We start from the raw sequence: 27,075 nt of genomic DNA, 5'->3' as shown, positions 1-27,075 counted from the left end.
AGCCATACTATAAAACAGTTCTTGTTTTCTGGAAAGCTTCCAAACCGTGTTCTTCTTGACCCTTCTTGCTCCTGCTTGCTGCTCCTTCACAAAATGTGCAGAATGGCCATCAACTAAAATAACCACATAAATATTTGCTCATTACAATTACTTTCCCAACCTGTACTGTGCAAATAAGTGTCTTCGGTGGATTTTATTTATTGTAAATTATCTGCTGATGCCAAAAGTTTTTTGTTTTTTTTTTTGGGGGGGGGGGCTTCAGAAGCCTTGAGTCATACTTTGTTACTGAAAATTATGGGGTATATTTTCAGACAAGCTAAGGCCAAGCCTTCTTGGGCAGAGTGTAACTGATGCCCACAAAATATATGAGAGGCAAGCCTGCTTGGTAGTACCAGTATTCTAGCAGAGCCAGTATTCATCAGAGCTACACTTATTGCAATTTTAACCTTTCTGCTGAGGGCAAAGAAAAAGGCAGACATGGTCCTGCTGCAAAATTAACTTTGCTGCTGCAAAATTAACAGAGAGCTGCAATAGGCACTGAAAGAATGTTGTTGCAATACTAAGTGCTAGTCTCATTTAAAATGCCAGTAAGACTTGTAAACTCTAGTTTTTAGTGTTACCGTGATAAATAACATTCCAATGTCTTCACAATTAATGCAATACTAACCAAAGCAATGATATCTTACTGTTTGTAAATATTATAATCTTTCCTAAAGCCACAATGCTTTATGTTTGCTACCATCCCTCTTCAGATCATGCCTCAACTTATAAGATAATCTTTTCAAAGCAGGATCATTTTCTTTTGTCTGTAACATGCCACATATATTTATGTCAGGTCTTTAATAATGGAACAAAATCCTCAAGTTATTGAAAATGTCAACAAGTTAGACTGGATTTTTTTTTTTAAGATTGAAATGACCTTAGAAAAAAAATCAAAGCAAGTCTAAAACTAATACATGGCTTGATATCTGCATCTCTATAGTACCTATACTGGTCTTTCAATGTTTTCTTAGACTGTCATAGTACATTAAATTAAAATAAGGGTGCACTGTGCTATGTATCTTTTAGATCCTACATGAGCTTTTCAAACTACAAGCGTGTGGCATTCACTCAAAGACAATTAAGTGAACAGGTCAAATAATAATACAGTAAACTAAGATATGAGCACTTGCATTGTGATTAAAGCTAAACCCAGAAATGCATGAAGCAACAGTTAGCAACTTGACTAGCATTATATTCAAAACATTAGATGCACTCTCCATGTTCCTTCAATATTACTAAAATAGGCCAAATTAAGAGATCTCACTACTAGAAACAAACATGACCAAGTTTTGTTTTGTTCTTTTTTCTTATGAGCAGTCATCCTAACTTCTTGCTAATTGGGAATATCATATATTAGAAATCTTCAAAAGTCCAAACAGCAAGAAGTCTTCTTTCAGCCTGTTCTGCCTTTCTCTCATAATCATAGAATCATTCAGGTTGATCCCTACTCCAACTTCTGGCTCAAAGTACAGTCAAAACCTTTTGGACCAGGTTGCTCAGGGCTTTGTCCAGTCAGGTCTTGGAAACTTCCAAGGACAGAGACTGCACAACCTACTGGACAAACCTGCTCCAATGTTTGACTGTCCTCATGCAGAAAAAGACCATTATTGCTGTTCCAGGTTGGACAAGTCTTCTCCCACTTATGCTATCTGTTCCTGTAGCAACATAACGCAACTAATGGCTGACATAAAACATTGTGGTTATGTTCACAGAGTCCCACCTAGGGAGAGTCCTAGCACTGACTCTCAAAAGGCAGTTGGTATTTGTAGGTACTGTAAACTGAGACTGACTACAAGTGCAGTAAAGGTCTCAAAAGCAGCCTGGTTTACAAACTTCTTCAAGATACACCACTTCAGTGTAGACATAGTCAAAAAGCTCAAAAGGATCACACAGTAACCACTTCCCGAGCTCTTGTGCTGCATTTATTTTGAGCTCTCTTATTTCATTTCTCATTTCTGAAGAACAGATCATTGTAGCTGAAAGGAACCTCAAGAAATTCATTGAAGATAAGTCCAAAGTCCTGTATCTGGGAAGGAAGAATCCCCTGCAGCAACATGGGCTGGGCACTTACTGGCTGGGGAGCAGCTCTGCTGGGAAGGACCTGGGGGTCCTTGTGGAGACTAGGCTAAATATGAGGCTGCAGTGTGCCCTGGCAGCAAGGAAGGCCAACAGCATTTTCGACTGTATTACTACAACAGCAGACAGAGGGAAGTGATTATGCCCCTTTATTTGACATTCAGCTGACCACATCTGGAATACCACGCAGAGCTTTGGGTCCCCCAGTACAAGAAAGATACTGATAAACTTGAAAGAGTTCAGCAGAGAGCCGCCAAGATGGCTGAAACACTTGCCCTGTGAGGAGAGGCTGAGCGAACTGGGTTTGTTCAGTGTGGAGAAGAGAAGGCTTTGGAGAGCTTTTCAGCAGCTATGAGAAGGTCATCAAGACGACAGAGCCAGGCTCTGCATTGTTGGAGGATGAGTGACATCAGACAAACTGAAATGAAAGGTTCAGACTGGATATAAAGGAAAAACTTTTACACCATAAGGACAGTCAAGCTTTGCAACAGGTTTTGCCTAAAAAGGTTGTGCAGATCCCATTTTGGGGGATTTCAAGACCAGACTGGAGATAGTCCTGGACAATCTGGTGCGATCTTACTGCTGACCCTACTTTGATGGTTAGACTACATGACCTACCCAGGTCCCTTCTAACCTGATTTATTTGATGATTCTATGATTTTGTTCATTGTACAACTACAAGATTCTTCAGTTAGCCTCTTCTAAGTAAAACTTTGTTTATGTTCAGTGAGAAATAAAAATTTCCTATGACAATTTTCAAAAGAAAACAAATGTAGATATCACCAAACTTTTCTCATGGAAAAAAAAAAATTTGAACATTTTTACCTGCAAGGTGTCAAGTTAAAGCCAGAAATTTTTAAACATTCACTCTCAGAGAAAATATAAAATTTTAAAGAGGAAAAAGTACCTACATACTAGACATAACTATATCTGTAATATTGTCTCTACTAGAAATTATACTGGTTTAGGACAGTTTAAGAGTACAAACAGTGTTTTCAAGACAGCAAGATATATCAGCCCATAAAATATTTCTGCCTACTAATTTTCCCCATTGCTTGTAACTTAATCACTCTTTTTAAAATTCTTTTTTCTTTCTTTTTGTTCTAAACAGTAGAAAATTCCTGATCGTGAAGAGACCAGCATGGGATGGCCTGAATGTTCCCACTCATCTTTTTCTAAGTCTAACCTCACTCAGTATGAGTCATGTTACAGCCAAGCCACAGGGTGACATACATAACACAAACAGATATACAAATGTGACATTCTCCTCTGGTAATAACAGTTAAATCAATTAGTACTGACAATAAGAAAATATCACTGAGTAACATATTTGAACTCAGTAGAGTATCCTCTTTTATGTTTCTGGCTTCAATAGGAAAGAAGTGAAATTATCTTTCACTTGCATTCTAGCTTGTATCTCCAGAACTTTGCAAATACTGAGAAAGTGATAAAGAATTCCTCTTTAATAAACTACATTTGTATGTATTTTAGCCATATGGCCAGATGGGCAACATCTCAATCCCTAATAAATATGAAACTGAAGTAGTCAGTAGGAAAACTTAATTAAATTACACTTCTGCAAAGATCTGTAAAAATCTGTACAAAAATGTTCAGAAGATTTTGTGTAATATGGATCACAAATAGTAACTGAAATGCAAATAAAATGTACAGAAATAGAAAGCATATGTCAAAAGCACTTTATTTGACCCTAAACCATCAAAAATATCCTTACTTCCCGTGCTCAATTAAATCCATCACAATCTACAACCATCTTAGCTGTATAATCTAATACTTATCCCACACATTCCTGTGAGTTTATGTACTGGGAATATTAGGAAAAAAGGATTTATTAACATAGCCTCCCAAGAGACATTTACAGGGATTATGGTTCTTCAGTCTTTGCGAATTACTAACTCTTACTCTTTTATTTCCTCAGTTTCAAAATTAAATTATAAAATTTTAATGTTAGAAAAATGCCACATTTTTTAAAAACTAAGAATCCCTTCTCTAAAAGCCAGGCTGTACTTGATTTGAGCTTCCATTTAAGCAACTTTTCTGCCTCCTGGTACTTCACAGTGGTTAAAAAAGTAACTAAACATTTTGAATGACTAATGGGGAAACCTGCTAACTTAATGAAATATGATAAAGGAAAGGAATCTTAGATGTACTGTGTAAATAATCATAATTAAAACATACTGTGAAGCACAAGATTCCAACAGGACAAACCCAACAGCTTCCTCACCCACAAATGTAACCAGGCCTAAGGAAAACTTTCTTCGGACACTGAAAATACCACCAACACACCCTCTCCCAGGAGTTTCTGAGGAGAGAAGGAAGTTTATACTCTGGCCAATGTTCTAACTGATGGTATAAAAGTAGTATTAATCATCGGCATTCAGTATGGAGAGTTCAAACTTGCAGTTATGTACACTTTAATTTTTATCCCTGAAAATATGGGCAGGGAATTCCACAAAGTGGGATGACATGAGAGAACTATAATATTTAAAACTTACAGGAACCCCTAGTTATGAAAGAGTACTACAGGCTTTTCAGACTGAGCTTGTATTTGCAGCAAAAACTTCTCTGATTATACACTGAATAAAATACAGAGATTTGGTCAAAGTTTTTGATGCAGACTACACAATAAATTTCCTAACTCTTAGGAAAGCCTACCAGCATGCCTTCGAAAAGTTAGAATTAGGAATACAAATCTAATCAGTGACCTGAATTGCTAGACAAGAAAATTTGAAACAACCAAAGAGAATTTGGCTATAAAACAGTATGAATGTCCAATAGCTCTAAATTACTACAGCATCATGAACATGCTACAGCTTTCATAAATACTGTGGTCCACTAAGCACACTTCTCAAACCATCTAAAATAATTTGAGTAATTTGGATCTTGACTAAATTATCAAGACTAAAACCATACCTGTAACATTCTACTTGCCAGGAGTTTATATATAAGCTGGATACTACATTCACAAAATAACTCCCTGCATACACATTAGATTCATAAACCAGAAGTAAGGAAGGAAAATTATATAACTAAATCTCTACTATATGGAGTTGAACTGAAAATATTCAGCAGTTTTCTCAAATTCTCCACTGCAAGCTAAACTTCATGCATCTGAAAGGCAAAAAATCAAAATACTGATTGCAGATTTTGTGGAACTTCACACACGTTATTTTTGCTTCCTTCTGGTTTAGCAGTAAAACATTTCGCTGTTTGATCTCATCACTACCATCACCTGAGCTTCAGAGTTTGTTAGAATAAACAGAACCAGCTCATATACCTCAGCGGGCTGTCTGCAAACACTAGTAAGCATAGACAGCTACCTTGATATAAATGCTTCTGACTCACAATAAAGATGCCAAGAGTCAGATACCATGAGAGCCCAATTCAGCCTTGAATTCTACCTTTTTAATTGTTCTTCCTCCAGAGAAGTTCATTTCCTAGCTTTTTTTCCACCTCATCTCTAGATGTATCATTTCATTTAATCTGCCCTGATAGAACTCATACCAAAACCAGTCTTTCTGTTAGACAACCAGTATTTTCTCCTTTTTTAATATATAAACTACTTTCTAATATTACATATATTAAAAATGAACAGATTAACTTAAAAATAAGAACAAAGTTTTAGAAAATATAAATAATGTAAAAGATGGCATTATGGGCTGTATATTGCATATAATATAAATCATTTTGACGTGGCATAAGAAATCTATATGATCTCTTGTTTGGGCTACATTTAAATTGCTGACAATGTAAACTCAGATCATTTTCAAAGAGAGTTCTGCTGCTAGTTATACAGTAAAAACATTGGTGGTTCAGAATAATTATTATAAGCTGACCATAAAGTTGCTATCCATCCTGCTACATGCTGTTTTTTATACTAATCAAATGCTATTGATTTCTTGTATTAAGAGTTCAAGTTATTTTCTTTGTATTTCATCTTACACAGGAGTAATACTCAGACAGTAAAAGGCTACAGATAAAGCTTTTCACATTTCAACGTATTACAAATATTATGCAACAGGACACAGTCAAAGAGGACTACTCATTTTCAACAAATTTACTACTAACAAAGATGTTTAACTACAACATAGAGACATGATATAAAAAGATATACAGTAACTAATCTAAGTAGCGGTGCATGACTTAGTGTACACCATGTGAAAAGATGAATCTCTGTACATACAGTCCATGAAAATCTGTAGTAAACAGGGAGAAGGTGCATACCACATCAAGGAGCACTAGGATGAAGGGAGTTTATATCATCAAATATGTAGACTGTAGGAGAAGAGGTTATTATTCATCATTTTGATATTGGGGTGGGCTGGATAAAATGGATTGCAATAGTATGCAGAGCTCTGGCTGACAAATCTTTGGTTTGAAGCGGTTATAAGAATATAACAGTATTAGACCATGTTTTTATATACTTTTTCCTTCATTCCCTATTAGTCAGTTTTCTGAATTTGACTCTCAATCACCTAATAAATAACAAAAAAACCAAACGAACAAAAAAATCAGTGATTCCCATTTATGTTAAGGCCTCTTTATGATGTCTTATAATGGATGGAGTAGTAGTTTAAGTCCATTTGCACTGTTATTCATGGAGGTCTGCATGTAACTGAGAATCAGACTGAGTGTATAGTGTGACAGTGATACTTACCTATCATTTAAATGCATTGTTTTTCATTTATGAACATGACCTTTTTTTGCATATTTGTACTGCTAGAATTGTGCCTGCATCTCATTTACATAGATAAAAATAAATAAATAAATAAATGAATGAAATAAAAATGGTAGCATTGTAGTCAACTTTTTAAGGTCTTCAGGAGGTTTATTTAGGTTGCAGATTAACTATGCTACAAATACAAAGCACTAACTAAGCTCTGGCTAAATCATTAGCTAAGGCACAGTGTCAATATTGCTTAGTCCCAACCCTGCGAGACCCAAACAAAACCTGCTAAAGCTGCTCAGGAACTGTAACTGATAAACCGTCATACAACAGTAGTGGCCTTGATAAGCCCACCTGGGTCAAAGGGGACTTAGTAGCTTTTGCTTCAGGAGTAAGCATGCCCGGTTGCATGCTACACTGTGCACTCCAGTACCACTGTAACTGTATGGGGGAGTACGGGTGTGCACATGCGTGCATGTGTGTATAGGGAGAGGGACAGGGAAGAAGAGTGCATAACAGACTTGATTAACCTGAATAACAGAGAAGCAACTTTATGTTCTCTTCCAGAAGGTATTAGGGTACTAAAGACAAATATGAAACTTGCATGGATTTATTCTTTAACCCAAAAGTTTACATATACTTTTCACAAATACTAGTGGGCAGCACGTTCAAGCCAAGAGGGACATACTAAAAAATTCCAGAATACAAACCATACTTATTTATGTAGCTATTTTTAGACCATTTCAGTTTTACTTTACTCATCAGCTCAAGCTTTTATCTCAGGACTCCACAACCCTTTATTCCTTTTTATTTGTCTGATCTCATGGTTGATCCTGCTTGCAGCAGGAGGTTGGACTAGAGATCTTCTGAGGTTCCTTGTAGCCTGAATTTTCCTTTGATCCTATGATTCCAAAAGGAATGCCATCTTTATCACCTGCTGATCATCTTGCTATGAACACTTAATTTCCTTCTATGCTGACTTTTTTTGCAAGAATATCTCTTCCCCTTCCTCTAATTTCTTAAACCATTTCCTTGACTTTCAAAACATCTTCACTCTCTTCTGCCTCAGTGCCCGCAATAAAACCTTTGCTAATTGATAAAAGGCTGCAAAATAGACAAGAGACATGCTTTTCCTAAGAATTCTCTCTCCTTAAGAAGTTTTGCAAAACATGCTGACTTCTATAGGTTTATAATTTACTGAAAAATCTATATGCCTCCATGTTGGGCTCTACAAGACTGAATACAAATTTGAAACTCTTTTTAAATCAGCTTCCCTACTTAAGTCTTAGAACACCATGATAAAGAAATACGATAATTTCTTTTATCTACTTGTTGTTTTTCTCCAGTTGTCTTTTATCTGTTTGTTGTAGCTGTCATAAGCCAGTCTCATGCTAAAGAGCTTAATGTCTATTGCTTTATTCTGCTTGTATCACTCCTACCACAGTTTGGCCCCTGATCTACAATATTCTGAATAAGTAATACATTCGTAGTTCCAGCTAACACTGCCATATGTAACTTTCTTCATTTAATTTAAAAACATCAGCTAGAAGCCAAAAACACCATTACCAGCATTGCGTGTGGAGCCTGCACCGAGATTTAGAAACATGATCTTTACTGCAAAGCGCAGAGCAATTAGTTATTCCACAGTCAGTACAGTCTTGATGCTGTAGCTCAAACATCAACCTATTACAGTTCTTCTGCAAGGGACCTCTTTGAACAAGCCTTGCTACCGCAGCAGGAAGAACCGTTTCACAGCACATAATGCCGCTCCGAGCCTCTCCCTCGAGTTCTGCTGCACACATTAGGACTGCAGTGGTACTGCTGCCTTTTCACCTCGTGCGGCAGAGCAGAAATAGGATTTTCCCTTCAGCTGGGATGAAATAGCTCTCGTTTCAAGTTAGAAATAGGATTTGAGTTAAGGGAAGCTCAAAGATTTTGGGGGCATGGCCTACACTTACCTCCTGGACAATGCCTCACGGCCATTTTACACCGTCTGGACTCTGCGATGGTTGGGCACTGTATTGTGTCTTTCGCTGGCTTCTTCACAATGTGTCTTGTTCTTGTTTCCAGGCCCCACTTAAATCCACATGTTTTATTATTTCTGCTGCAAGTTCCCCACTCACTCCACTGACCCACTTCACAGCCTTCTGATAAAGCAAAAGAAAAAGCAAGTTAGCAGGTCTTTTGGCTCTTAGTTTCTTTTTTTCCCCTTCTTTTTAATTAGCAAGAATGCATAATTAGAAAGCACTACTTATGAGCTTTACTCTTAATAGGCAAAAGCTTAGAAACAAAATAAAATATCTTACAGTATCTTAAAGAATCTTTTCAGTCTACATTACCCCAAGCATGAAACAGTCAGAATATCAGCCTGCCTGTATACAAGTAATGTCAGTTCCAAGCATTCAAAAACCCTCCTAAAATCATGAGATTGACTTAAATTTTTCTCTTCTTAATAAATAAATACTATTTGGTTGTCATCTGGATTTGCAACACTCTATAGTTTCCAGCTCTTCTCCATCATAAAATGCAAAGAATACTTCTGAAAGAAAGAGTTTGTTTTGACACAATTCCCAGGCTTCAAGATAAAACACCAAATCTTGAGGCTTATATGAAAAACCATGAGAACTGCCAATGCTGGCTCAGTTATAAAGTCAATTTCCACTAAAAATGCTTATTTGCTGGTTTATATTGAGACTTGCTCCTTATTGAAATAAATCTGAGCTGGTGACAGGAATCAATGCTTCAGACTTTACAGGGTCTACAAACAAATATTAATTAACCATGCTTTTGCAAAGGGAAACACTCGAAATGTGGAAGACTAACTTCAGTTTCTCCCACTCTCTCTTTTCCAATCTTCTTTTCTTTCCCATTAGACCTGCATGTGGATCTGACTTCCTATACATATTCCTGCTTACAGGACTTACTATACGCTTTTTATTTCCCCCTCCAACAGCAGAAAGTGCTGGTTGTAAATTGTCCAGCTTGTATGGGAAACAGTAAGTTGCAATAGTAATACAACTCAGTGACTTCAAGGAGCCAGAATGAAAAGCTCCTTCTTTGCTCCCCTGTAACTTGTAAGATGAAAAAGAGGAGAGCTCCTGAGAAACTAGAAGTGAATTAGAAGCCTAGATGCTACAGAAGTTCAATCTGCCCTGCCCTGGGTCCTCTGCTTGGTAAAAAGCAAACTGAACAGGTAGTTACAAGGGCAGAAATCCAACAAAAATGTCATTTATTTAGAGCTCTAGTGTAAGAACTGGCCTTCCTGAAAACTTACAAATTCTGAGGTTAAGCCCTCATATAAGGTGATTTCTACTGAAAAGGACAAACCGTTTAGGTGCAGAACAACAGAGCAGCATTCCCAGTAACGCATTATTTCAAAGTTTGGGGAAAAAAAAATTATTAGGGGGAAAGAGACCCATACACAATCTTTTAGTAAATATTTCTTTATAGGAAATGCTAAACATCATCAAAAATTCTAAAATAGTGATGTAAGTATCTGAACCTGGCCTCCTGGCAAAAGAGTTGCTTCAGAAGCAGCAGTGTGCTGGAACACTCACCCACACACTCCATAAGCTCTTCCAAGGCTGCAAATCCCGGGGGACATCCTCTGAAGCAGCGGCCTCGGTGCGAGTAGAAGCCAGTTTTGCATTTGGTACAAAAGTCTCTGCTAAAGCAGGAGTCGCAGTTTTCTATTCTGCATCCTACACCAGAAGGATCGTAAGGAACAACATGACAGTTTAAGTTAGGATAAGACTAAAAATGAAAAGGCTTTTGAAACAACAGAATAGCAAAATGGAAAGTACTTTGAAGAGGAATACTGTCAACCTGAAACCTGCCCAATATATATAAGTAATAAAAGTTAACCATAAGTACCATATTTTCCCCCACATCCTTCTGCTCATTTTCTTATTAAAAAATGGAAAAAGCCATATTGAATTGTTGTATAAAGATGTTCTCAAAGGAAACTGAATAAATAGCAGAAACAATAACATTGGTAATGAGTAAAGTGTTTTTAAAGTAAAAAGCTGAAATGTCTACTTTTTAATGAAAATTGTACATAAAATTCTAAATGGTATCTCTTTTTGGTTTTAAAGAGCTCAAAAATCAGAACTCAGCAATCAACAACAAATCAACAAGTAGAACTCAACCATCATACACAACCCGTTTGCTATAAAGTCTAGTGTTCAAGATTTCTCTAAGTAGAACTTTGGTTCAGGTAAGCACCAGAAGTTTGGCTCCCTATACACAGTTTAGTCTATAGGAAATTTCCAGGAACTGTCATTTCTTTTTTCACAAGGTTTGAACTGATCTTCAAAGAAGGGAAGATCAATGCCCACACAGGATGCTTGCAAGTAATGCAGGCAACATACGTCTACCACGATTCCAAATAAATTCCTAGATAGGGTCCTGGCCTTGCAAGAAATAGATTTGTCTTACTTGGACAGAACTCCAAATGGATTATAAACCATATCATATAAACCATTTCATCTATCCAAAGAACTCTGAAATCATATGGTGAATGCAAACAGATATAAATACATTATTATGTTAACCATATGAGTTTTGGTCAGAGATATTAATTCTTTACCTTTAACATACACAGATAACCTATTAAGAGTCTGACCTGCAAAATCTCTTCCCCAGATTAATGGGCATCTGCAAGATAAAGTCATAAGGTGAGGTGGTCTGGAGATATACTGCAATAGTTAATTGCAAATCTGGTTTGTTATACTCAAGATGTACAGCAAACATTTTATTAATTGCAATGCTTGAGTCAAACATCCAGTGTGTTTAAATATTCAGAAAAACATTTGCCTCTTGCCCACCCACACAAGACAGTTTGAAAAGACATCAAGGTTTTTCCAAATCATTTAGCCCAATGATGAGGTGCAGAACAGAACATTAAAAGAAAAATTAGTATCATGTGACCCTCCTTCGCATCCAAGTGACGCAAATGTATTTTTGAAATAATGTTTTAACTATTGCTTTCAAAATATGATGGGGAGTAATATATTTAAGGTTTATTCCATTTGAACTCTGTGGGGTGGAGAATGGATTAAATGAAAGACTTCTGGCACAAGTTGCCTTTTGATAACATATAAATACATTTACCAGGTGAAATCCTGCCTCACCTGACCCTGGGGATACCTTCCATAAAGCTACCACTGTTTTGATTTAACACCACATACGTGAATACCCTGCGTTTAAACATTAAATTAATGAATCAATCGTCTTTCCGTTTCTTGATCATAATTCAAAACTCCCATCCTATTTATATCATTTCCTTTGCCTTTTATGGCAGCTTTATTTTGCATTGCAGTAGAGTCCTCGCCATTATAATTATATTTTGGAGGCACCAGTAGCAGCTCCAGGGTTAAGGTTCAGCTGAGGTTTTCACCAATGCAGTTTATTTTCAAAGTTTTCCTATGAAGATAAATTACTCAAAACATGAAATATCTATGACTTAATCTGTATCAGATGCAATTTAGAGGAAAATACTGAAAAAATATTAGGATTACTTTAAGAATTCTAAAACTCAAACACTAATGCACTGGAGTGATAGTCAGCACAATGCTTAGGGTTATTGGGTGCTAATCATAATTATAGTTTTGACCGCACTGTAAGCTGAAGATCACTCGGGAGTGACAACTCCTCCTTTTCAATGTCACAAATATACTCTTTTTCAGAATATGAAGGGTGCTGGCACAGCTCTAAGTCTTGTGGTGACTTCACCAAGTTGGATAATTTGCCAATGAAATAAAATATTTTCTTGTGCCTTTGCAACCATGGCGAAGAACCAACATTTTACCACTGCTTTTGAAAATAAACTAAGGTTTTTTTCAGATTTATTATTTTTGATGCCTAGCTTCATCTTATTATACAGTTTAAAAGATCTCAGAGCAAATTTGCTTTTACTTATACTTAAAATTAAAGTGCTATTAATAAATGATTTTAACGGTGAATGAGATTAGTGAATCAGAATAAATGAATTATTTTAATTCTTTTGCTTTTACAGCTAAATATACCTACATGAAGAGAGAAAAAAAGTGTACACATTTTTGGTTGTACTTCTGAAGAACATTGATTCTCTGTTGTAAACATTAATATACACTGGTTTGCAACCAAATGTAACTTTGAAACAAATTTTGTATTTTTTTGTTAACCAACATCATTATCTATATATACTTTATTAAATATAGATCTTAATTGAAGTTTATTCCAAGTTCCTATTTTGTTTGCATGGTATTATTTAAATAATAAATTGGATAATAAATAAATAACATAGTAAGAAACCAACAGAAAAGCTGTCTGACATCATACACATATACATATATACTGACATCATATAGTAAGAAAAACAGCATTTTTTAAAAATGGTTTTATCCATTACACCAACTAACGTAATAAAAACCCAGCAAAATATATGTAAAGTTAATGACTGAACTGCTTGGTTCTGATTGCCACAGTTTTCAACATAAACTTGCTGATCTTAGCATCTTATGCCTAACTTTGGAGAAGCAAATCTTTTCTACTTTTCCCAAACCCCTTTCATCTTTAAATTAACTAGTTAGTTCCCTGTTAATAATTGTAATAAATTGAAATAAAGGAAATATTCTTTTTACATCTGCAGAAGATGCTTGTCAAAAGCAAATTTATGACTTCAATTTACTGGCTACAGATCAGATTGTTTTTTCACCAGTTCAATGGTTTTATTTTCTATAAAATTTCAGTACCAAAAGCATGCTGCTGGTATAATCTTTTTATTTCACTTAGAAGATTACCTAGAACTTCACACCAACAAAAACAAAGGAAACGGGACAAAAAGACTCAAGCATAGCTAAGATTTTAGACTTCAGAAGTCTTTAAAGGAAGGAGATAGGTACTGCAGAACCCACAGTATTCCCCAGAAATGCTTTGATTTTTGCTCTAAAAATAAACAGAAAATGGTGCCCACTTCCAGCTATACAAGAATAACTGTCTGGGAGATTTTAGAAATAGGAAGTGGCAAAGGAAAGGAGGAGGAAGTGGGCAAGAAAAGATTGGTGCTCGGAGAAGAACAAATTGATATTCAGTCTTTCTGAAGAACCCCAAAGAGCAATCCCACGCCTTTGATAGGCCTACCATACTTGCATGATAACAATGTTAAGCTAGCAAACCTAATCTTAAGAACCTGAGACTGCAGAAGTACAAGGTGCTTTATTGCTGCTATTCCCACTTAGCTAGCAACAAGAGGGTCTGATGGTTAGAGGCAGATGCTTATGAGTCCCTACCTTTTCCTTCCATTGTACTCAATTTGCAGTATCTCATGACAGGTCCACTTCCCACCAAACCTCAAATCCCTTCTATTCCTGCTCAGCATTACGTCTCATTAGTACTGTCTATTTCTAAAAAGATGACAGTTCTTAAAATGTTGCACCATACTTCCCACAGGAGTTATATGTAAATACTAAAAGACTGAAATTCTGACATTAAATGAAATCAATGCTAACTTTCTAGAAGTTTATTTTCAATTATAAACTGTCACAGGAGTGATTATAAATCACAGCTCCATGACTTCACTTCTCAGGGGAAAGGGTGGAAGAGAAGTCACTGCTTTGACTGGTGAAGCTAAACTGGGCTGAAATTAGACAGAAGTGCTCTGCTCAAATATCTTCAGTGTTTAGGCAAAACAAAGCTAAATGAAAACTCACCCTTTCAACAGAGCTCTGAAATTTTGATTTATGGGACAAGCGCAAAGATAATAATCATATATACCTTCTTCAATGGAAAGTCTATTGATACTGTGCAATCTCTTAATTTAGCATTAGCATAATTTAGCAATTCAGTGCAACACAAGGGGAGAACACAGTGCATTAAAGTGCCTCCATACTTGAGATCAGTTACAGTAACAGTATCTGCTCAAGAAAGAAACAGACCTCCTTGAGTTGAGACTGTGTCACTCTTCAATCAATGGCCAGGAAACCCACAGACTGAAGGACCAAATTCTTTATCCTGTAGAGTTTCCAGCAGACAATTTGAAGTGCATTAAAATATTTTAGGTCAGAATCTTCTCCTCTTCCGGAGAAGAAAAAGAAAAAGGATTATAATCTCTTCCTCACAGCCTCCTTTCCTTCTCTCAAAAAGACCATTGTCAGGAAAGAGTCCAAAGACAGAAATTTAAAACATCTTAGACTTTGCTTACTGAAACAGGGTAGCAATAGAAAAGTTGTGTAAGGGACTTAAGAGCCAAAGTCCCCTTTTACTTAATCTTTAATGAGCTCTAGCATTCTATGGCATTTCAGAAATAATTTTCTTCTAAAGTATTTTTACATATACAGCAGGGTTTTTTTAGAAGGAATAATAATGGTTCTGAACCATGTTTCAGTCAAAGTTAGGGCAACCAATCTGGTCTATAAGAAGTGCATTTAGCTAGCCAGAAATAAAATATTCAATTTAGACTTTATAATAGTATTTACACTACCATTTACTTGAGTATCAGAAAAAAACAAATTTGATTGAGGTGGATGAAATTTAAAATATTTATAGAAAACTACATAAATGGTGCATTAAAGAACTCTAGAGGGAAAAAACCTGGATTACAAATCATGCCCAAACTAGAGATATATTTTAAGCAGATGAACCACAGTGATATTAAAAGATTATCCTGACCTGTTTTGACTTCCTTACAGTCATGACAAGCCACTGCTAGTAATTTGTCTTTTAAAATAATCATTAAGGAATTTACAGACTGATATTTTAGAGAAGGAATCAAAAGCCCAGGAGTTCAAAACAAAATTCAGATATTGAATTAAATCTAGACCCAGATGCATTTGCCTCTTACTGTAAAAAAGAGTATGTGCTCTCATCAGCAACTTCATTCTTTACTATAGTTAGAGAGAGCATGACATTACTAAAACAAAGACTATTCTTCCATAGTAAATTTACCACCAGCTTATAAGGTGATGCAGAATAAGGTGACCTGTTGGGAAAGATACTGCCTTTGAAGCTCAAAGTGAAATGTAAAATGCTCCATATTGAGATGCATGAACTTTGTATTTTTTACACAATCTTAACAAGAAGGCAGCTTATAAATTAAGTTCTCATATGATGAATTTTAAGATCAAAAGAGAACCTGTCTCAATTGTAAAGAGTGGTTACTCATTTGCAAAGTACGGTTACTGATGAGTGTAATCCTGAAAATTTTACATTACCCTCTTTTTGCTTTTGTGATAGATCCATATCCTGTAGCGTTTGCATCATTCTTTCTACATGTACACAATAAGATTGAATATTCAGCCATAACTCCCTTCACAACAATGATATTTTGCAGTACGCATAGTAGAAAAGACAGAAAACAGCTGCTCAATTCCTACTAACGTCAATAAAAAATAACCAGCCAGTACTGCTGCACATGAGAGGCAGACACCACTGAACATCACTTGAGTATGGGAAAGGAAAGTGAGAACATACATGTGAGGGGATCTGCATGAGTGGAGTCCATCAAACAGCAGAGTAAGAAAGAGAACAGTACTGAACACCTTAGAGAAGGAGCGATAATGATCATATTTTGCAAAGGGAAGCTGCAGATTAAGACTGGGGAAGGAAATTTGGCATTCCTAAATTGAAGGAACTGGTAGTCTGTTCATATGTCCCAGCACTGAAACTGGGGTCCTTGCTTGAGGTGTCCCCTTTTGTTTAAGAAGTCAAAGTGATAGCAGATTATGATCTGCTATGGTCAGGATTTTCTTTCTGAAGTGCAAAATCAGTTTTTCCATTGAGCCATCATTCTAGAGGAGCCTCTGGTCCCACAACTTGTCACACCCCAGGGTAACCAACCTCACAACCGTTGCTTGGTCTGAAGCCCCTAATAATGGTCTTTCACCCTGGGCTCTGACTCACAGCCCCCCACACCTCTAGCATCAGATCCCTCTGCCTCTTCTAACGCAGACTGTTCCCACACTTCACCTATGCCCAAACTGCCCACATTCCTATTACACTCACTTCTTCTAACTATCGTAGCCCAAATGCCTCCCCACTGCTATCTTTCTGCTGCTCAGTAAAACAGCATTGGTGCTACAGACTTAATTTCATACTATCACCCTGACATGGCTGCTGGCACTCCACACCATGCTCCCCTTGACCAGCGCCACCTTTAGGGTAATTCTCTGCAGAAGGTCCTAAAGCATGAGGGATTTCAAAAATCCAGACAGACTACACATTTCAAATTCACTTTGAGGACAAAAGCAAAGGGCACATTTGGGACAAAGAGTATGTTAATGCTTACATGGGTAGGAGACAGATGGACAAAGCTGAAGAGAGCTAGGACACAAGAACAGTTTTTGTAGGGGAAGGACCATCAGTTGAACAAGCAATGGAAAAAGAACAGAGACCAAAATGTCAGCTGACTTCTAGGAATGTCACTGAAGAGACAGTAAGGAGAAGAGGAGAACTATCACAAGCAAAAGAGCTTCAGCCTACAAGGGAATAGCTATAAAGGCTGGGATATATTTACATTCCTAAATGGAAGTGGCTTTGGTAGTTGCAGCATTTTCTCATTATTATACAAATAAAGATTTTTGGCATGAGTGACGAGAGAATGATATACACAGCCACTTGACTATAACAGTTCCTAGAGTTTACCACACATCAGCCATTTCAGAGAGATCAATACTTGGAATATGGAATGCTAATATGAAATACTATAATGTGTTTTTTTAATGAATTCACTTAATAAACACTTAGCAATACAGCTAAGTATGTTCTAACCTTGATTCATTATTATTTGACATCTTTTAAATAAATGCCAAACCACAGTGTTTTCAATTAGTATTTTACAAATATATAATTACTTTATTAAATCTAAATTGACTACAGATTTCAGAAATCTTAATTCAAAGCACTACTAAGATTTTTCACTGCCAGACAGATGGAAGGAAGCTCTTCTCACAAAATACTGAGTAAGGCCAATAATCAACAAATTAAGAATATGACCAAATCCTTACCAAAAAGGATTTGGAGGAGGAAAAAGGGTGGAAGATATGAGAAGAAAAATAATAATAAGATAATAAGGTGCCTGTAAAATAATGATATTTAGACCTCAAGTTCTGGCTATCCAATTTAATTTGCAAAATCCAAAATGCTACATTGCAACCATAAAGCTTGTTTTTTAAAAATAAAGTCATGCTTGAAAGAAACAAATGCAGAAGTCATGAAAACTATTTCTAAAAACTTAGACAAGTGTTTTTATTTAAAGTTAAGTGTGTTGCCTTTGTGGTCCTTGAACCCACTGACAATCTGTTATGAACTGTACTGGCTACAGAAATCTTAAAACTTCATATGCCCTGCTATACTACATAAGCAATAGCCAAGCCATGATATATTAAGGAAGTCTCGCTATTTTGTAACAATGTTAAAAAAAAAATTACCTTTCTTAATACAGTGAATTAAAGAAATGTGTTTAATAAATACTTGAGTTGTTTAAAAGCTTGTCTTTATCTTGTTTTTAGTTAAGGTACATGGAATGGGCAATAACAATTTCAGCCATGTCAGGCCCTCCTGTGAGACGTAAAGGTGAACCTAAACAAATGGAATAGCCCATCAAAGTTGAAGGCAACTGTAACTACTAAACTCTACTGAGTGCTTCCTCCCCCCAAAACGGTAAAGGTTACTATGGATACAGACTAAATTGAAAGGTTCAAGATAGTCTTGATGCATTAATCAGACTGATGTTAAACCAGCCACTGAGTGACAGATTTCATGTTTTTTCTTTAATTCAATATTGTTTTTTCTTGGGAGATTATTTCTTGTTGAGACAGTTCAGCTCAAAGTTACTTAACTACTAGTTTTTGGAAAATAAACAAAATGTAGCTCTTCTCTTGGGCATTCTTCTACAGAAAAGACTGGGCAAACGCTTTCCAATTTCATGTTCCAAATACAATCCATGTCACAATTCAGTGTTCAAGATGAAAATCATGCCACCTACAGAAGTTAGTTTCTTTCAAGCAGGAAACTCTTCATTGATTTCTAGAGATAATCTCAAAATTACATGATTCACCATTACTAGAAAGATAGTCTAGAACCACTTAGCAAATTCAAGAGGTACATACTGCTTACACGTAGAAAAGAAAATTAGTCTTGAAATTCAAAATTTCCATAATTTTGGAGCTGTTACATCTGGCTGTAGTATATATTATGTTCTCTTTGGCACTAACTATGTTTGACTTTTAAAATCATGTCAACATGTTCCACAAAAATATGTTCTATAGCTTCTCTAACACAAATGGACAAAAGTTCCAGTAGTAAAATTTTAAACAGCTTTTGTGTTTGTAATGACATTAATAGGGCAGAAAACATTTTAGCTTATGGAAGTCAAGCGCTTTAGCTCCCAGAGTTACATAGCTAGCATTTTTTACCATTTTTAACTGAGAAAATACTGAGCAATAGAACCCGTAAATAACTATGTATAAAAGTATCTAACATGAAGTAGGCCTATTCTAAGTAAGACTATTCTATTTTTAAGAATATTTATCTTAACTCAACTTGAATCCACAAAACGTCTGTGTGTCCACAATGCAATGCATGTACCATGCAAGATTATCAAACCAAGAGCAAAAATGAAGATGTGATTTACAAATACATCAGTTGGAAATTACATCAAAAGAAAATTATATAATATAAAAATCATTGGAGATGAACCAGAACTGGTCTGTAAATGCAAGAAAATAATAAATCATTACTCTCAAAGGAGGAGACTGTCAAAGGCATGAGGGGCGAGTTAAATATCAAGCACTCAACACACGCCAATATGGGTTGGACACAACTCCCATTTATGCTTTTCAAAATGTATCCTGTAGTTCAGGAGAAAAGGCAACTTTCTGTAAATGGCAAAATGTAAAAAAGTTATATTTTATCCACAAGCCACCCTCTGCAGATAACCTTTTTTTAAGAAAGTAAAGAATGACCTGCAATACAGAATACATTTTCCTATATCACAATCACAGTAGAGGCTAATATAGATGAATTTATCCATTTCCCCAAACTGTAATAGCATTCAAAAACTGTTTTACATGGGCAAGTTCTTATAGACCAGCTTTGAAAGGTTTAAAGCGGACAAGCTGCTGAATTCATAACTGCGTTACGAAAAATAAAGGCCAAGATCCCCAAATGCTTTGCGAAAGGGATATATATAAACTATATATAAACTATATACTAGTCTCATCTAATTTTTCATCAAAATCTAGCCACCTGGTACATATTAGGCAGCGCTCAGCAATGTTACATAACAGTTGGGAACACAAAATGAAGAATACCATATCCACTGAAACCGCACAGGGAATTTAGAAAAACAGGCAGGATGTCATTACATGAGTTGGAACTTGGCCAGAGCACTGGAGTTAATGCTCTTATTCTAGTGAAAAGTGCCACAGAATGACCTCATATGGACCTCAAGATTGTGTGTGTCATCTGAAAGACAGCACCCACTTCCTCCCAACACAGTGCATCCCAGCGACGTGCTGCAGTGCTGTGCAGGGAGAGTGCCATGCATTTAATGCACATTTCGTTATTTCAGGAAGCAAAACAAGATATTTCTCACTTCAGGTTCTTAGGTTTGGCAACCTGTTTCTGGTTAGACTATGAAACATGACAAAATCATATATATGAATTAGAGGGAGTAGCAATGATTAATAATCCATACAGGTAATACCCCCTATATGAGCATACAGAAAAATCCATACAAATAGCCACAACTACCAGATGATGGTAAAACAACATGTAGATATACTAGAGCACTCATTGATTTAAACAGTTGTGCTTTTAGGCACAAACATGCAAAAAACAAATCTTGTTGCACATTAGCAGGTTGTAAATTTCCAAATAAAATGTAGTATTAAAAATTAAAGGTTGTTTGTTTATTTTTAATAGTACATCTGTTTTATTAAAATAGCAACACTTACATATTAAAACAGGTCTGGTGTGAGGTGTCTGGTCACACGAAATTTGTGTGGGAACAAAGAGGACAAGAAGCCATGTCTGTTCTGCCCACCAATGTATAAGTGTGTATAGCAGACTAGCAGCCACATGAGGCATTGTTAAATTAATGCTTAATCCTTTTCAATTACATGTAATGGGGATTTGTTTGTTAAAGTTAGGAATATCTGTCTAAATCCTCATCCTTTCCAAAATTACCCTTCTAACTAAAATAACAACAATAATAATATTAAACTAGGTCGATACACTGACTATTTAATTTGTTCATTGTTGCATATCTTGGTATTAGTTGAGATGTTCTTTAGCAAAGAAGTTTTACAATCATCTTGAGACATCTGTGAAAATATCATTACGTTCCACAATATATCTTAAAAATGGAGCATGAATTATGGCTTTTCTATAAAAGTGAATGTAAACTTTAAAAAAAGACTCACTTGAACATCTGTTCATATCTGGCGTTCGGAGTCCATAGTACCCTGATGGGCAGGAATGTAAGCATTCACCATATTGCCTCATTCCTTCTCTTCGTAGGAAGAAGAATAACTTATGTTGGCATCTGATACACCCATTATCCTTTGAACAAGACAAACAGCCTTTGCAAATTGGATTTGGTCCATAGCTAGCTGCAAAATAAGAAGATAAATCACATTTTAAGATCATTTTGAAAATTATTTTGGCTGGAGGTCCTCTTCCCTCTGAAGTCTTACTTATCTACTTCACAATTACAAGTAGTTTTGAAAGGAAGGTTCTGAAAGCGCACTCATTTTAACGCATCTGCAGTGGCCAGGGAATAAATAAAAATGCAATCTCTATATTTTTCATTAGTATGTGGTGCCACTTAATGATAAAATGAAATGGTGCCACTTCTTTCATAAAGGTACAGGCAACTGGAGACCAAGGTGAATAAAGTTCACTAGCATAACATAAGTAAAACCCAGGTGCTAAATTCTAGCTTGAAGCTGAGCGCATAAGCCCACAACAGCAGCAAAGGATAAACGGAGTATCAGCAGCCTGGCATATCTGCCTGGAATGCCATGGTAATTGAAATCCAGAAACCACACTAATGCCACTTTGAAATAAAAAATTACAGTGCACCTGGATACATTTATTTGCCTTGTGAACAAAGAGCTATTAAGAGCACTGAACTCACTCTGCAGAACAAGGGAAGAAGGAGCAACGGCGGTGTCAACTGTGGCATCTGTGTGCTGCCCCCTTCCTTTTGGGTGCTAGAGAGGCTGCGTCCTTGCAGTCACTTCTTGGTCTTTCTAATGAGAATGTCGAGATCATTATTTCCAACTAGAGAGAAGCAGCTTTTAGCTTCTAAGAGCTTTTATCTGCAAGTTTCTACCCCAAATGGACTTGAAATCCATACACACAGACATGACCAAAGAGAGACATTTCGAGCAGATTACTGTTTTAGGTCACCAGCTGCTGTGTCTTCAACTACTTTATACTCTCCTTTTCTGAGCTGAACGATACTGCAACACAAACCTGAGCTACACCACTCTGCTCTTATGAGCTCTTGCTACCTTGCCTTTCTCTGGAGTCGCGCAACTCTCCCCTGCCCCCACGCGCCCTCAACTCTTTCTCAGGCACCGAGTCAGCACAGCAGGTCAGCAGAGGGAAGATGGCTCAAGAGGCTTCTGAAACCAGAACAACTTAACAGGTCCCTTTAAAATATTAAATTGGCCACTGGACTTCACTGAAATTTGCCAGTTCAAACCTGTCTTACCAGAAACAAAGAGAAACATTATGCAGGAAAGTGTCTTTGGGGTGTCAAAAGCTTTTCAATAGCAGCAACTCTGATGGCAGCTTGCCAAGAGGGCAAGGACTATGTTTAATTATTATGTTTTTAAACAATTAAAATTATCCACACCCTACTTTGGTACTTTTATCCCATATGAATGCTTAATAGGGATCATTCAATGGCTGACTCCACCAGCCGATCTGGGAAAAGAAAAAAGAAAAAACCTACCACCCTCTGGAAGCAGTAGCTGATAAGCTTTACTCTCACCTTCACACATCTGCACACCACATTCGCACTCTCTCACTGCTCCCATCCTCCACACATGCCTCATCAAGTTCTGCATGACAGCATTCAACTTCTATCTTGTACAAAGTATCCTAGTGGGTGGCAGGCAGGACAGGGAGCCAAGCAACCTGACGTGAAACAGCTCAGCCAGCGGGACCTGTGCAAGTGCTGGAGTCCCCTGACACTGCTCACATGCTAGGAAGATTCTCTGGATGTGAATAGCATCCATTCCTTCTGTGGTACATGTACTATTCTCCAACCCTGTTAACCCATTTGTAATAATATGCCCTACCAGACCAAGTGCCCTAAACCCCTGAACCAGTGCTCATTTCCTGGTCTCCACAATACCTTGGACACAGCTTTCCCTACAGTTCAGCTCACAAATACTCTCATCCACAATCCACATCTTCAAAGACATACAAGAAGGGAAACAAACAGATGACGAGCTAGGCCTGAACACATCCCTCATCTCACTGTCGGCAGGGGCTGCATATCTGTAACCACATCAAATATTATGTGACCATGTACTCCAAAAACAATCGTTGCTTAACACATGGTGGGCAGTCCCGTAGACCTCTAAGTACCCTTTTAGTCTCCTTGCATCTCACTCTTACCTCCAAACTGTTCAAGGCTCCCCAAAGAACCCTTTACTTTAACAAAAGAATTAAAGGGAACAAAGCAAAAGGCAAGCTAAGCTGCAAGACGCTTCAGTTCATTCACCACTTGTAAGTGTTCTAATCAGCTGAAGTTAGGATCCCATATCCAGCATATTGTTTCTTCCCTGAATCAAGGGTGGTTTTTTTCCTCTCTCTTCCTCTTGAGCAGCTAAAGAAAACTGATGTCAAATAATCCAGCTGCCCAGTTCACCTCAAGTTTCAGCCTTTACTGTCCACACTCTAACTGTCACGCAAGTCCCATGCTCCCTTCCAGAGTGAACTAACTCCCTCCAAAAAGTGAACCATGTATGTTTCTGGGGACAGTCCGCTCCAGGGACTCCTCCAAGTAGGCAGCATGAACAAGGCTGCACCACTCTGTGCTATGCAGTCCTCCAACTCTTTTCTAGCAGCCTTGAGCAGAATCCCTCAAGACTCCCACTCACGCTGGTGCACACCCCCCAACATCAACAGCTGTCGTAAAAAACACTACCCAAGCAGGCTTTGCTGCCTTGCATTATTTCAGAAACTTTGAAGAGAGATAAGAATATTATGATTATGACCTAGGGCATCTCTCCAGGGCCTAGAAGAAACACAGGGCCAACTGCTGCATAGCATGGACAAGGCCACTCTGATCGAAAGGGTACTCCTTTCAGTAGTGTGGCCTGGGGAGCAGGGATTACCCTCTGGAACAGATACATTAGTAATATCCAGGTAGGTCTTGTGCTCTCCTCCCCTCATTGACTCACATTAAAATTTAGACTTCTTGGCTACAAAATATGCCTCTCAGTTCAATTCTACTGCCCGGCTTTTTTCCAACACTGTCCACGTTACTCTCCTCTCTTTTCTATTTCTGGTCAGATGTCTGTTAATAACTGTTCTTTCTGCAGACATATTTAATTATGCTGATTTCCCTGGGCTTCAGCTATAACACTATCCTAACATACTTTCATATGAAATGGAGCTAACAGCATAAAACAATCTTCCATTATCCTCTGCTGTCCTTTGTTTAGGAGATGGAGGCCACACAGCTTATGGTCAGCACAAGATACATGCAAGAGTTCAACAATACAGTAATTTTGTAAATTGTATATATTTATCCCAAAAGTTTAACTTGTATATAGATTCCCCAAATGATCACATCTAAACTCTTACCTTCTGGGTGACCCCAACAAATCACTTGTAATTTCTGTGCCTGTATTTTTTCTCTCATAGGAATGCTATGAGATTCAGTTCATTAACGCTTATAAACTGCTCTGAAACCCTCAGATGGGAAGCGTTATAGATGTGATATGTTTATTGCTACTTCAGTGACTGATTATTGAACTGTGACCCATCAACTTTGGATAACATATCGAGGTCAAGATGGTCACATAGTTGATGTCACAGTAATGACTTACTTTCTTGCTCTCCTAGTTACCAGGTTGTAATAAAATAACTAAAAATGCATAACATTTTTTTCTTTTCTTTCTTTACTACATTAGGCAAAAAAAGCCATCATAGAATTAGAGGTAAGGAGAGAGAACTTGAACTGTATTCTGTAGCACAGTGAGTAAAATTTACGAAAGAACCTGAAAATTACTGTGTTGTTTAGGCACCAAACTGATCAATTCCCAAGCATTTTGCATACAGTAAGTATTGTGAAATGCATGTCACAGAATCTGTTTCCTTCCATATTTGCTGTTGCTTTCATTTCTGGCAGAGCTATATGGGAAGTATACTGACTTCTACTGCATCCTTTCTGTCACTTCAACTTGTCACAAAACAGGAAACATCACAATATGCTCCACGCCTAAATCACTTGGACACTGAACATATTCTTTATTGAATTGAAATGTTGTAGCATTGCTTTCAGTGTCACATTGGCGTGTAATCTTGAAGATATCAGCTTAACTTTCTTTCTTTGTCCCTATATACACAGTCTATAATCAAATCCTACAAAGTCTACCCCCCATCTTCTTTTTCTCCACATTGGTTTCTTAACACAACAAATACAATATATCCTTAGCACACACAGCTTTTCAATTCTCATCTATTTGCTCTTTGAATGAGGAAGTGAAAAGCCTCTCTACATTCAACAGAAAAATCTAAACCCTTCCTTTTGGATTCCTTCATAACCTCTTTTTTTCCCTTCTGTATTAGACTGCAAGAGAAAATAACATGGTTCCAAGCTATCAATCACATGATAAGTTACCACTAGCATCCGGCACCATCACACACACATACATCACACTACTATCTCAGTTCTCACATACCTGTTTCCACTCTGCCTATCATGCCTGGAACACCCTCCTTGATTGTGTGTGCAGGCAGCCAGGTTTTCTCCATTCGACTCCCTCAGGAAAACTCACTCCTTAACACAAGGCCCACAAATGTTAACCAGCGTCAGAACGCTGCTGTCGTCACATCGTAAAACTAAAAATGCACACATGCTCTATGTTAGCACCATCCTCTGGGTCTCCAAGTGCATTATTGCCCTGGCTGGCTGTTAAAATTGTAAGCTCTTTGCAGCAGCAACAATGTTTGGTATAGCCACACAAGTACGGATGTGGGTGTGAACACCTCATGCACACACACACACCTCTATACAGATGACGTATTTTCTATTCCTCTGCTTGCTGCTTCTACAACCATACCCTAGAGGATCTCTGTATTTAAAGAAAAAGCATTTAGACTATGTTGCTTTTTTATTTTAAATCTGGAATTAAATATGGCAAGTTAAAAAAGGTTACTTGAGAATACAGACTAGTACCCAAACATTGAATGAAACGCTCCTGAACTTTAAGAGTGTTCAAAGTTTCATGGTTTGGATCCATATCAAGTAAAATCAAATGTCAGTTAATTACTTTAACTCTTGTCTGGATCAAATGTATTGAAAATGCTTCAGTAATATCATTTAAAGTGAATTGTTATGAATATTTGAAATCACAAGAGAATCAACAGTACAAAAAATGAGTCTAGTCTGTTCCCCACAATAATACAAGTTGTTCTGTGAGCAAAAGAACTAACAGCATCTGATTTCCTACAGATTTTAATGTCTTACAGCCCACTTCAGAAAAACCACTGTAAATCTGTCTTTCTTGTATACCCACTTGCTAGCTGTCACAAATTTCTTCAGAACCTGGTGTAGTATTGCAGTTCACTACAAGAACTTGGCATTTTTACATTTCTGCATTGAAATTGAAAAATGGATTCAAAAAACTGTTGGAGAAATAGGAGGGCCTGGCAGAGAAACATGTGACAGAAAATGTTGTTACCCAAAAAATCACTTCCTCAGAAGGCCAGACTGAAATGCTCGTTATCACTGCCTGTTCATTGTGTCACTATTTGCCAGTCTTTGCTTTTGGTCTTTTGAACTTTCTGAAGTCAGAAACTGGGCTTATTGGTACAAGGACCAGCTTAATAGAACTCTTGCCCTGACTGGGATTGCAGCTGCATAAATGCTGGTAATTGGATTTTAGTTTAGATCTAGCAGAAATGTCTCTGAAACACTAGCTTATCAATACAGACATGAAGGTGTACAGAAGAAACTCAGAGGACTAAAAGACCACTACAAGTAGCTGCATTTATGCAGAGGAGAGTAGATTTCATAATCCTAAATTTAATTGATGCTATCAATA

General features: G+C 37.1%; 1 protein-coding gene across 1 annotated transcript in view; it reads right to left on the bottom strand.

Annotated features, from left to right (window-relative positions):
• The window catches only part of RSPO2 (R-spondin 2), a 60,938-nt gene extending 38,108 nt beyond the window's left edge, over positions 1 to 22,830 (bottom strand). Inside the window, exons 1-4 of the mRNA XM_013956857.2 lie at positions 22,746 to 22,830; positions 21,205 to 21,393; positions 10,360 to 10,503; positions 8,761 to 8,949 (exon numbers count right to left, since the gene is read on the bottom strand). Of these exons, the coding sequence (XP_013812311.2) occupies positions 8,761 to 8,949; positions 10,360 to 10,503; positions 21,205 to 21,393; positions 22,746 to 22,830 (607 nt within the window). The remainder of the gene's footprint in view (positions 1 to 8,760; positions 8,950 to 10,359; positions 10,504 to 21,204; positions 21,394 to 22,745) is intronic.
• Positions 22,831 to 27,075: the final 4,245 nt, after the last annotated feature.

This window comes from Apteryx mantelli, chromosome 2, assembly GCF_036417845.1.
Source record: "Apteryx mantelli isolate bAptMan1 chromosome 2, bAptMan1.hap1, whole genome shotgun sequence".
Classification (NCBI taxonomy): domain Eukaryota; kingdom Metazoa; phylum Chordata; class Aves; order Apterygiformes; family Apterygidae; genus Apteryx; species Apteryx mantelli.
The sequence above is the reverse complement of the archived record's forward strand: the minus strand, read 5'-3'. Positions and strand labels throughout refer to the sequence as shown.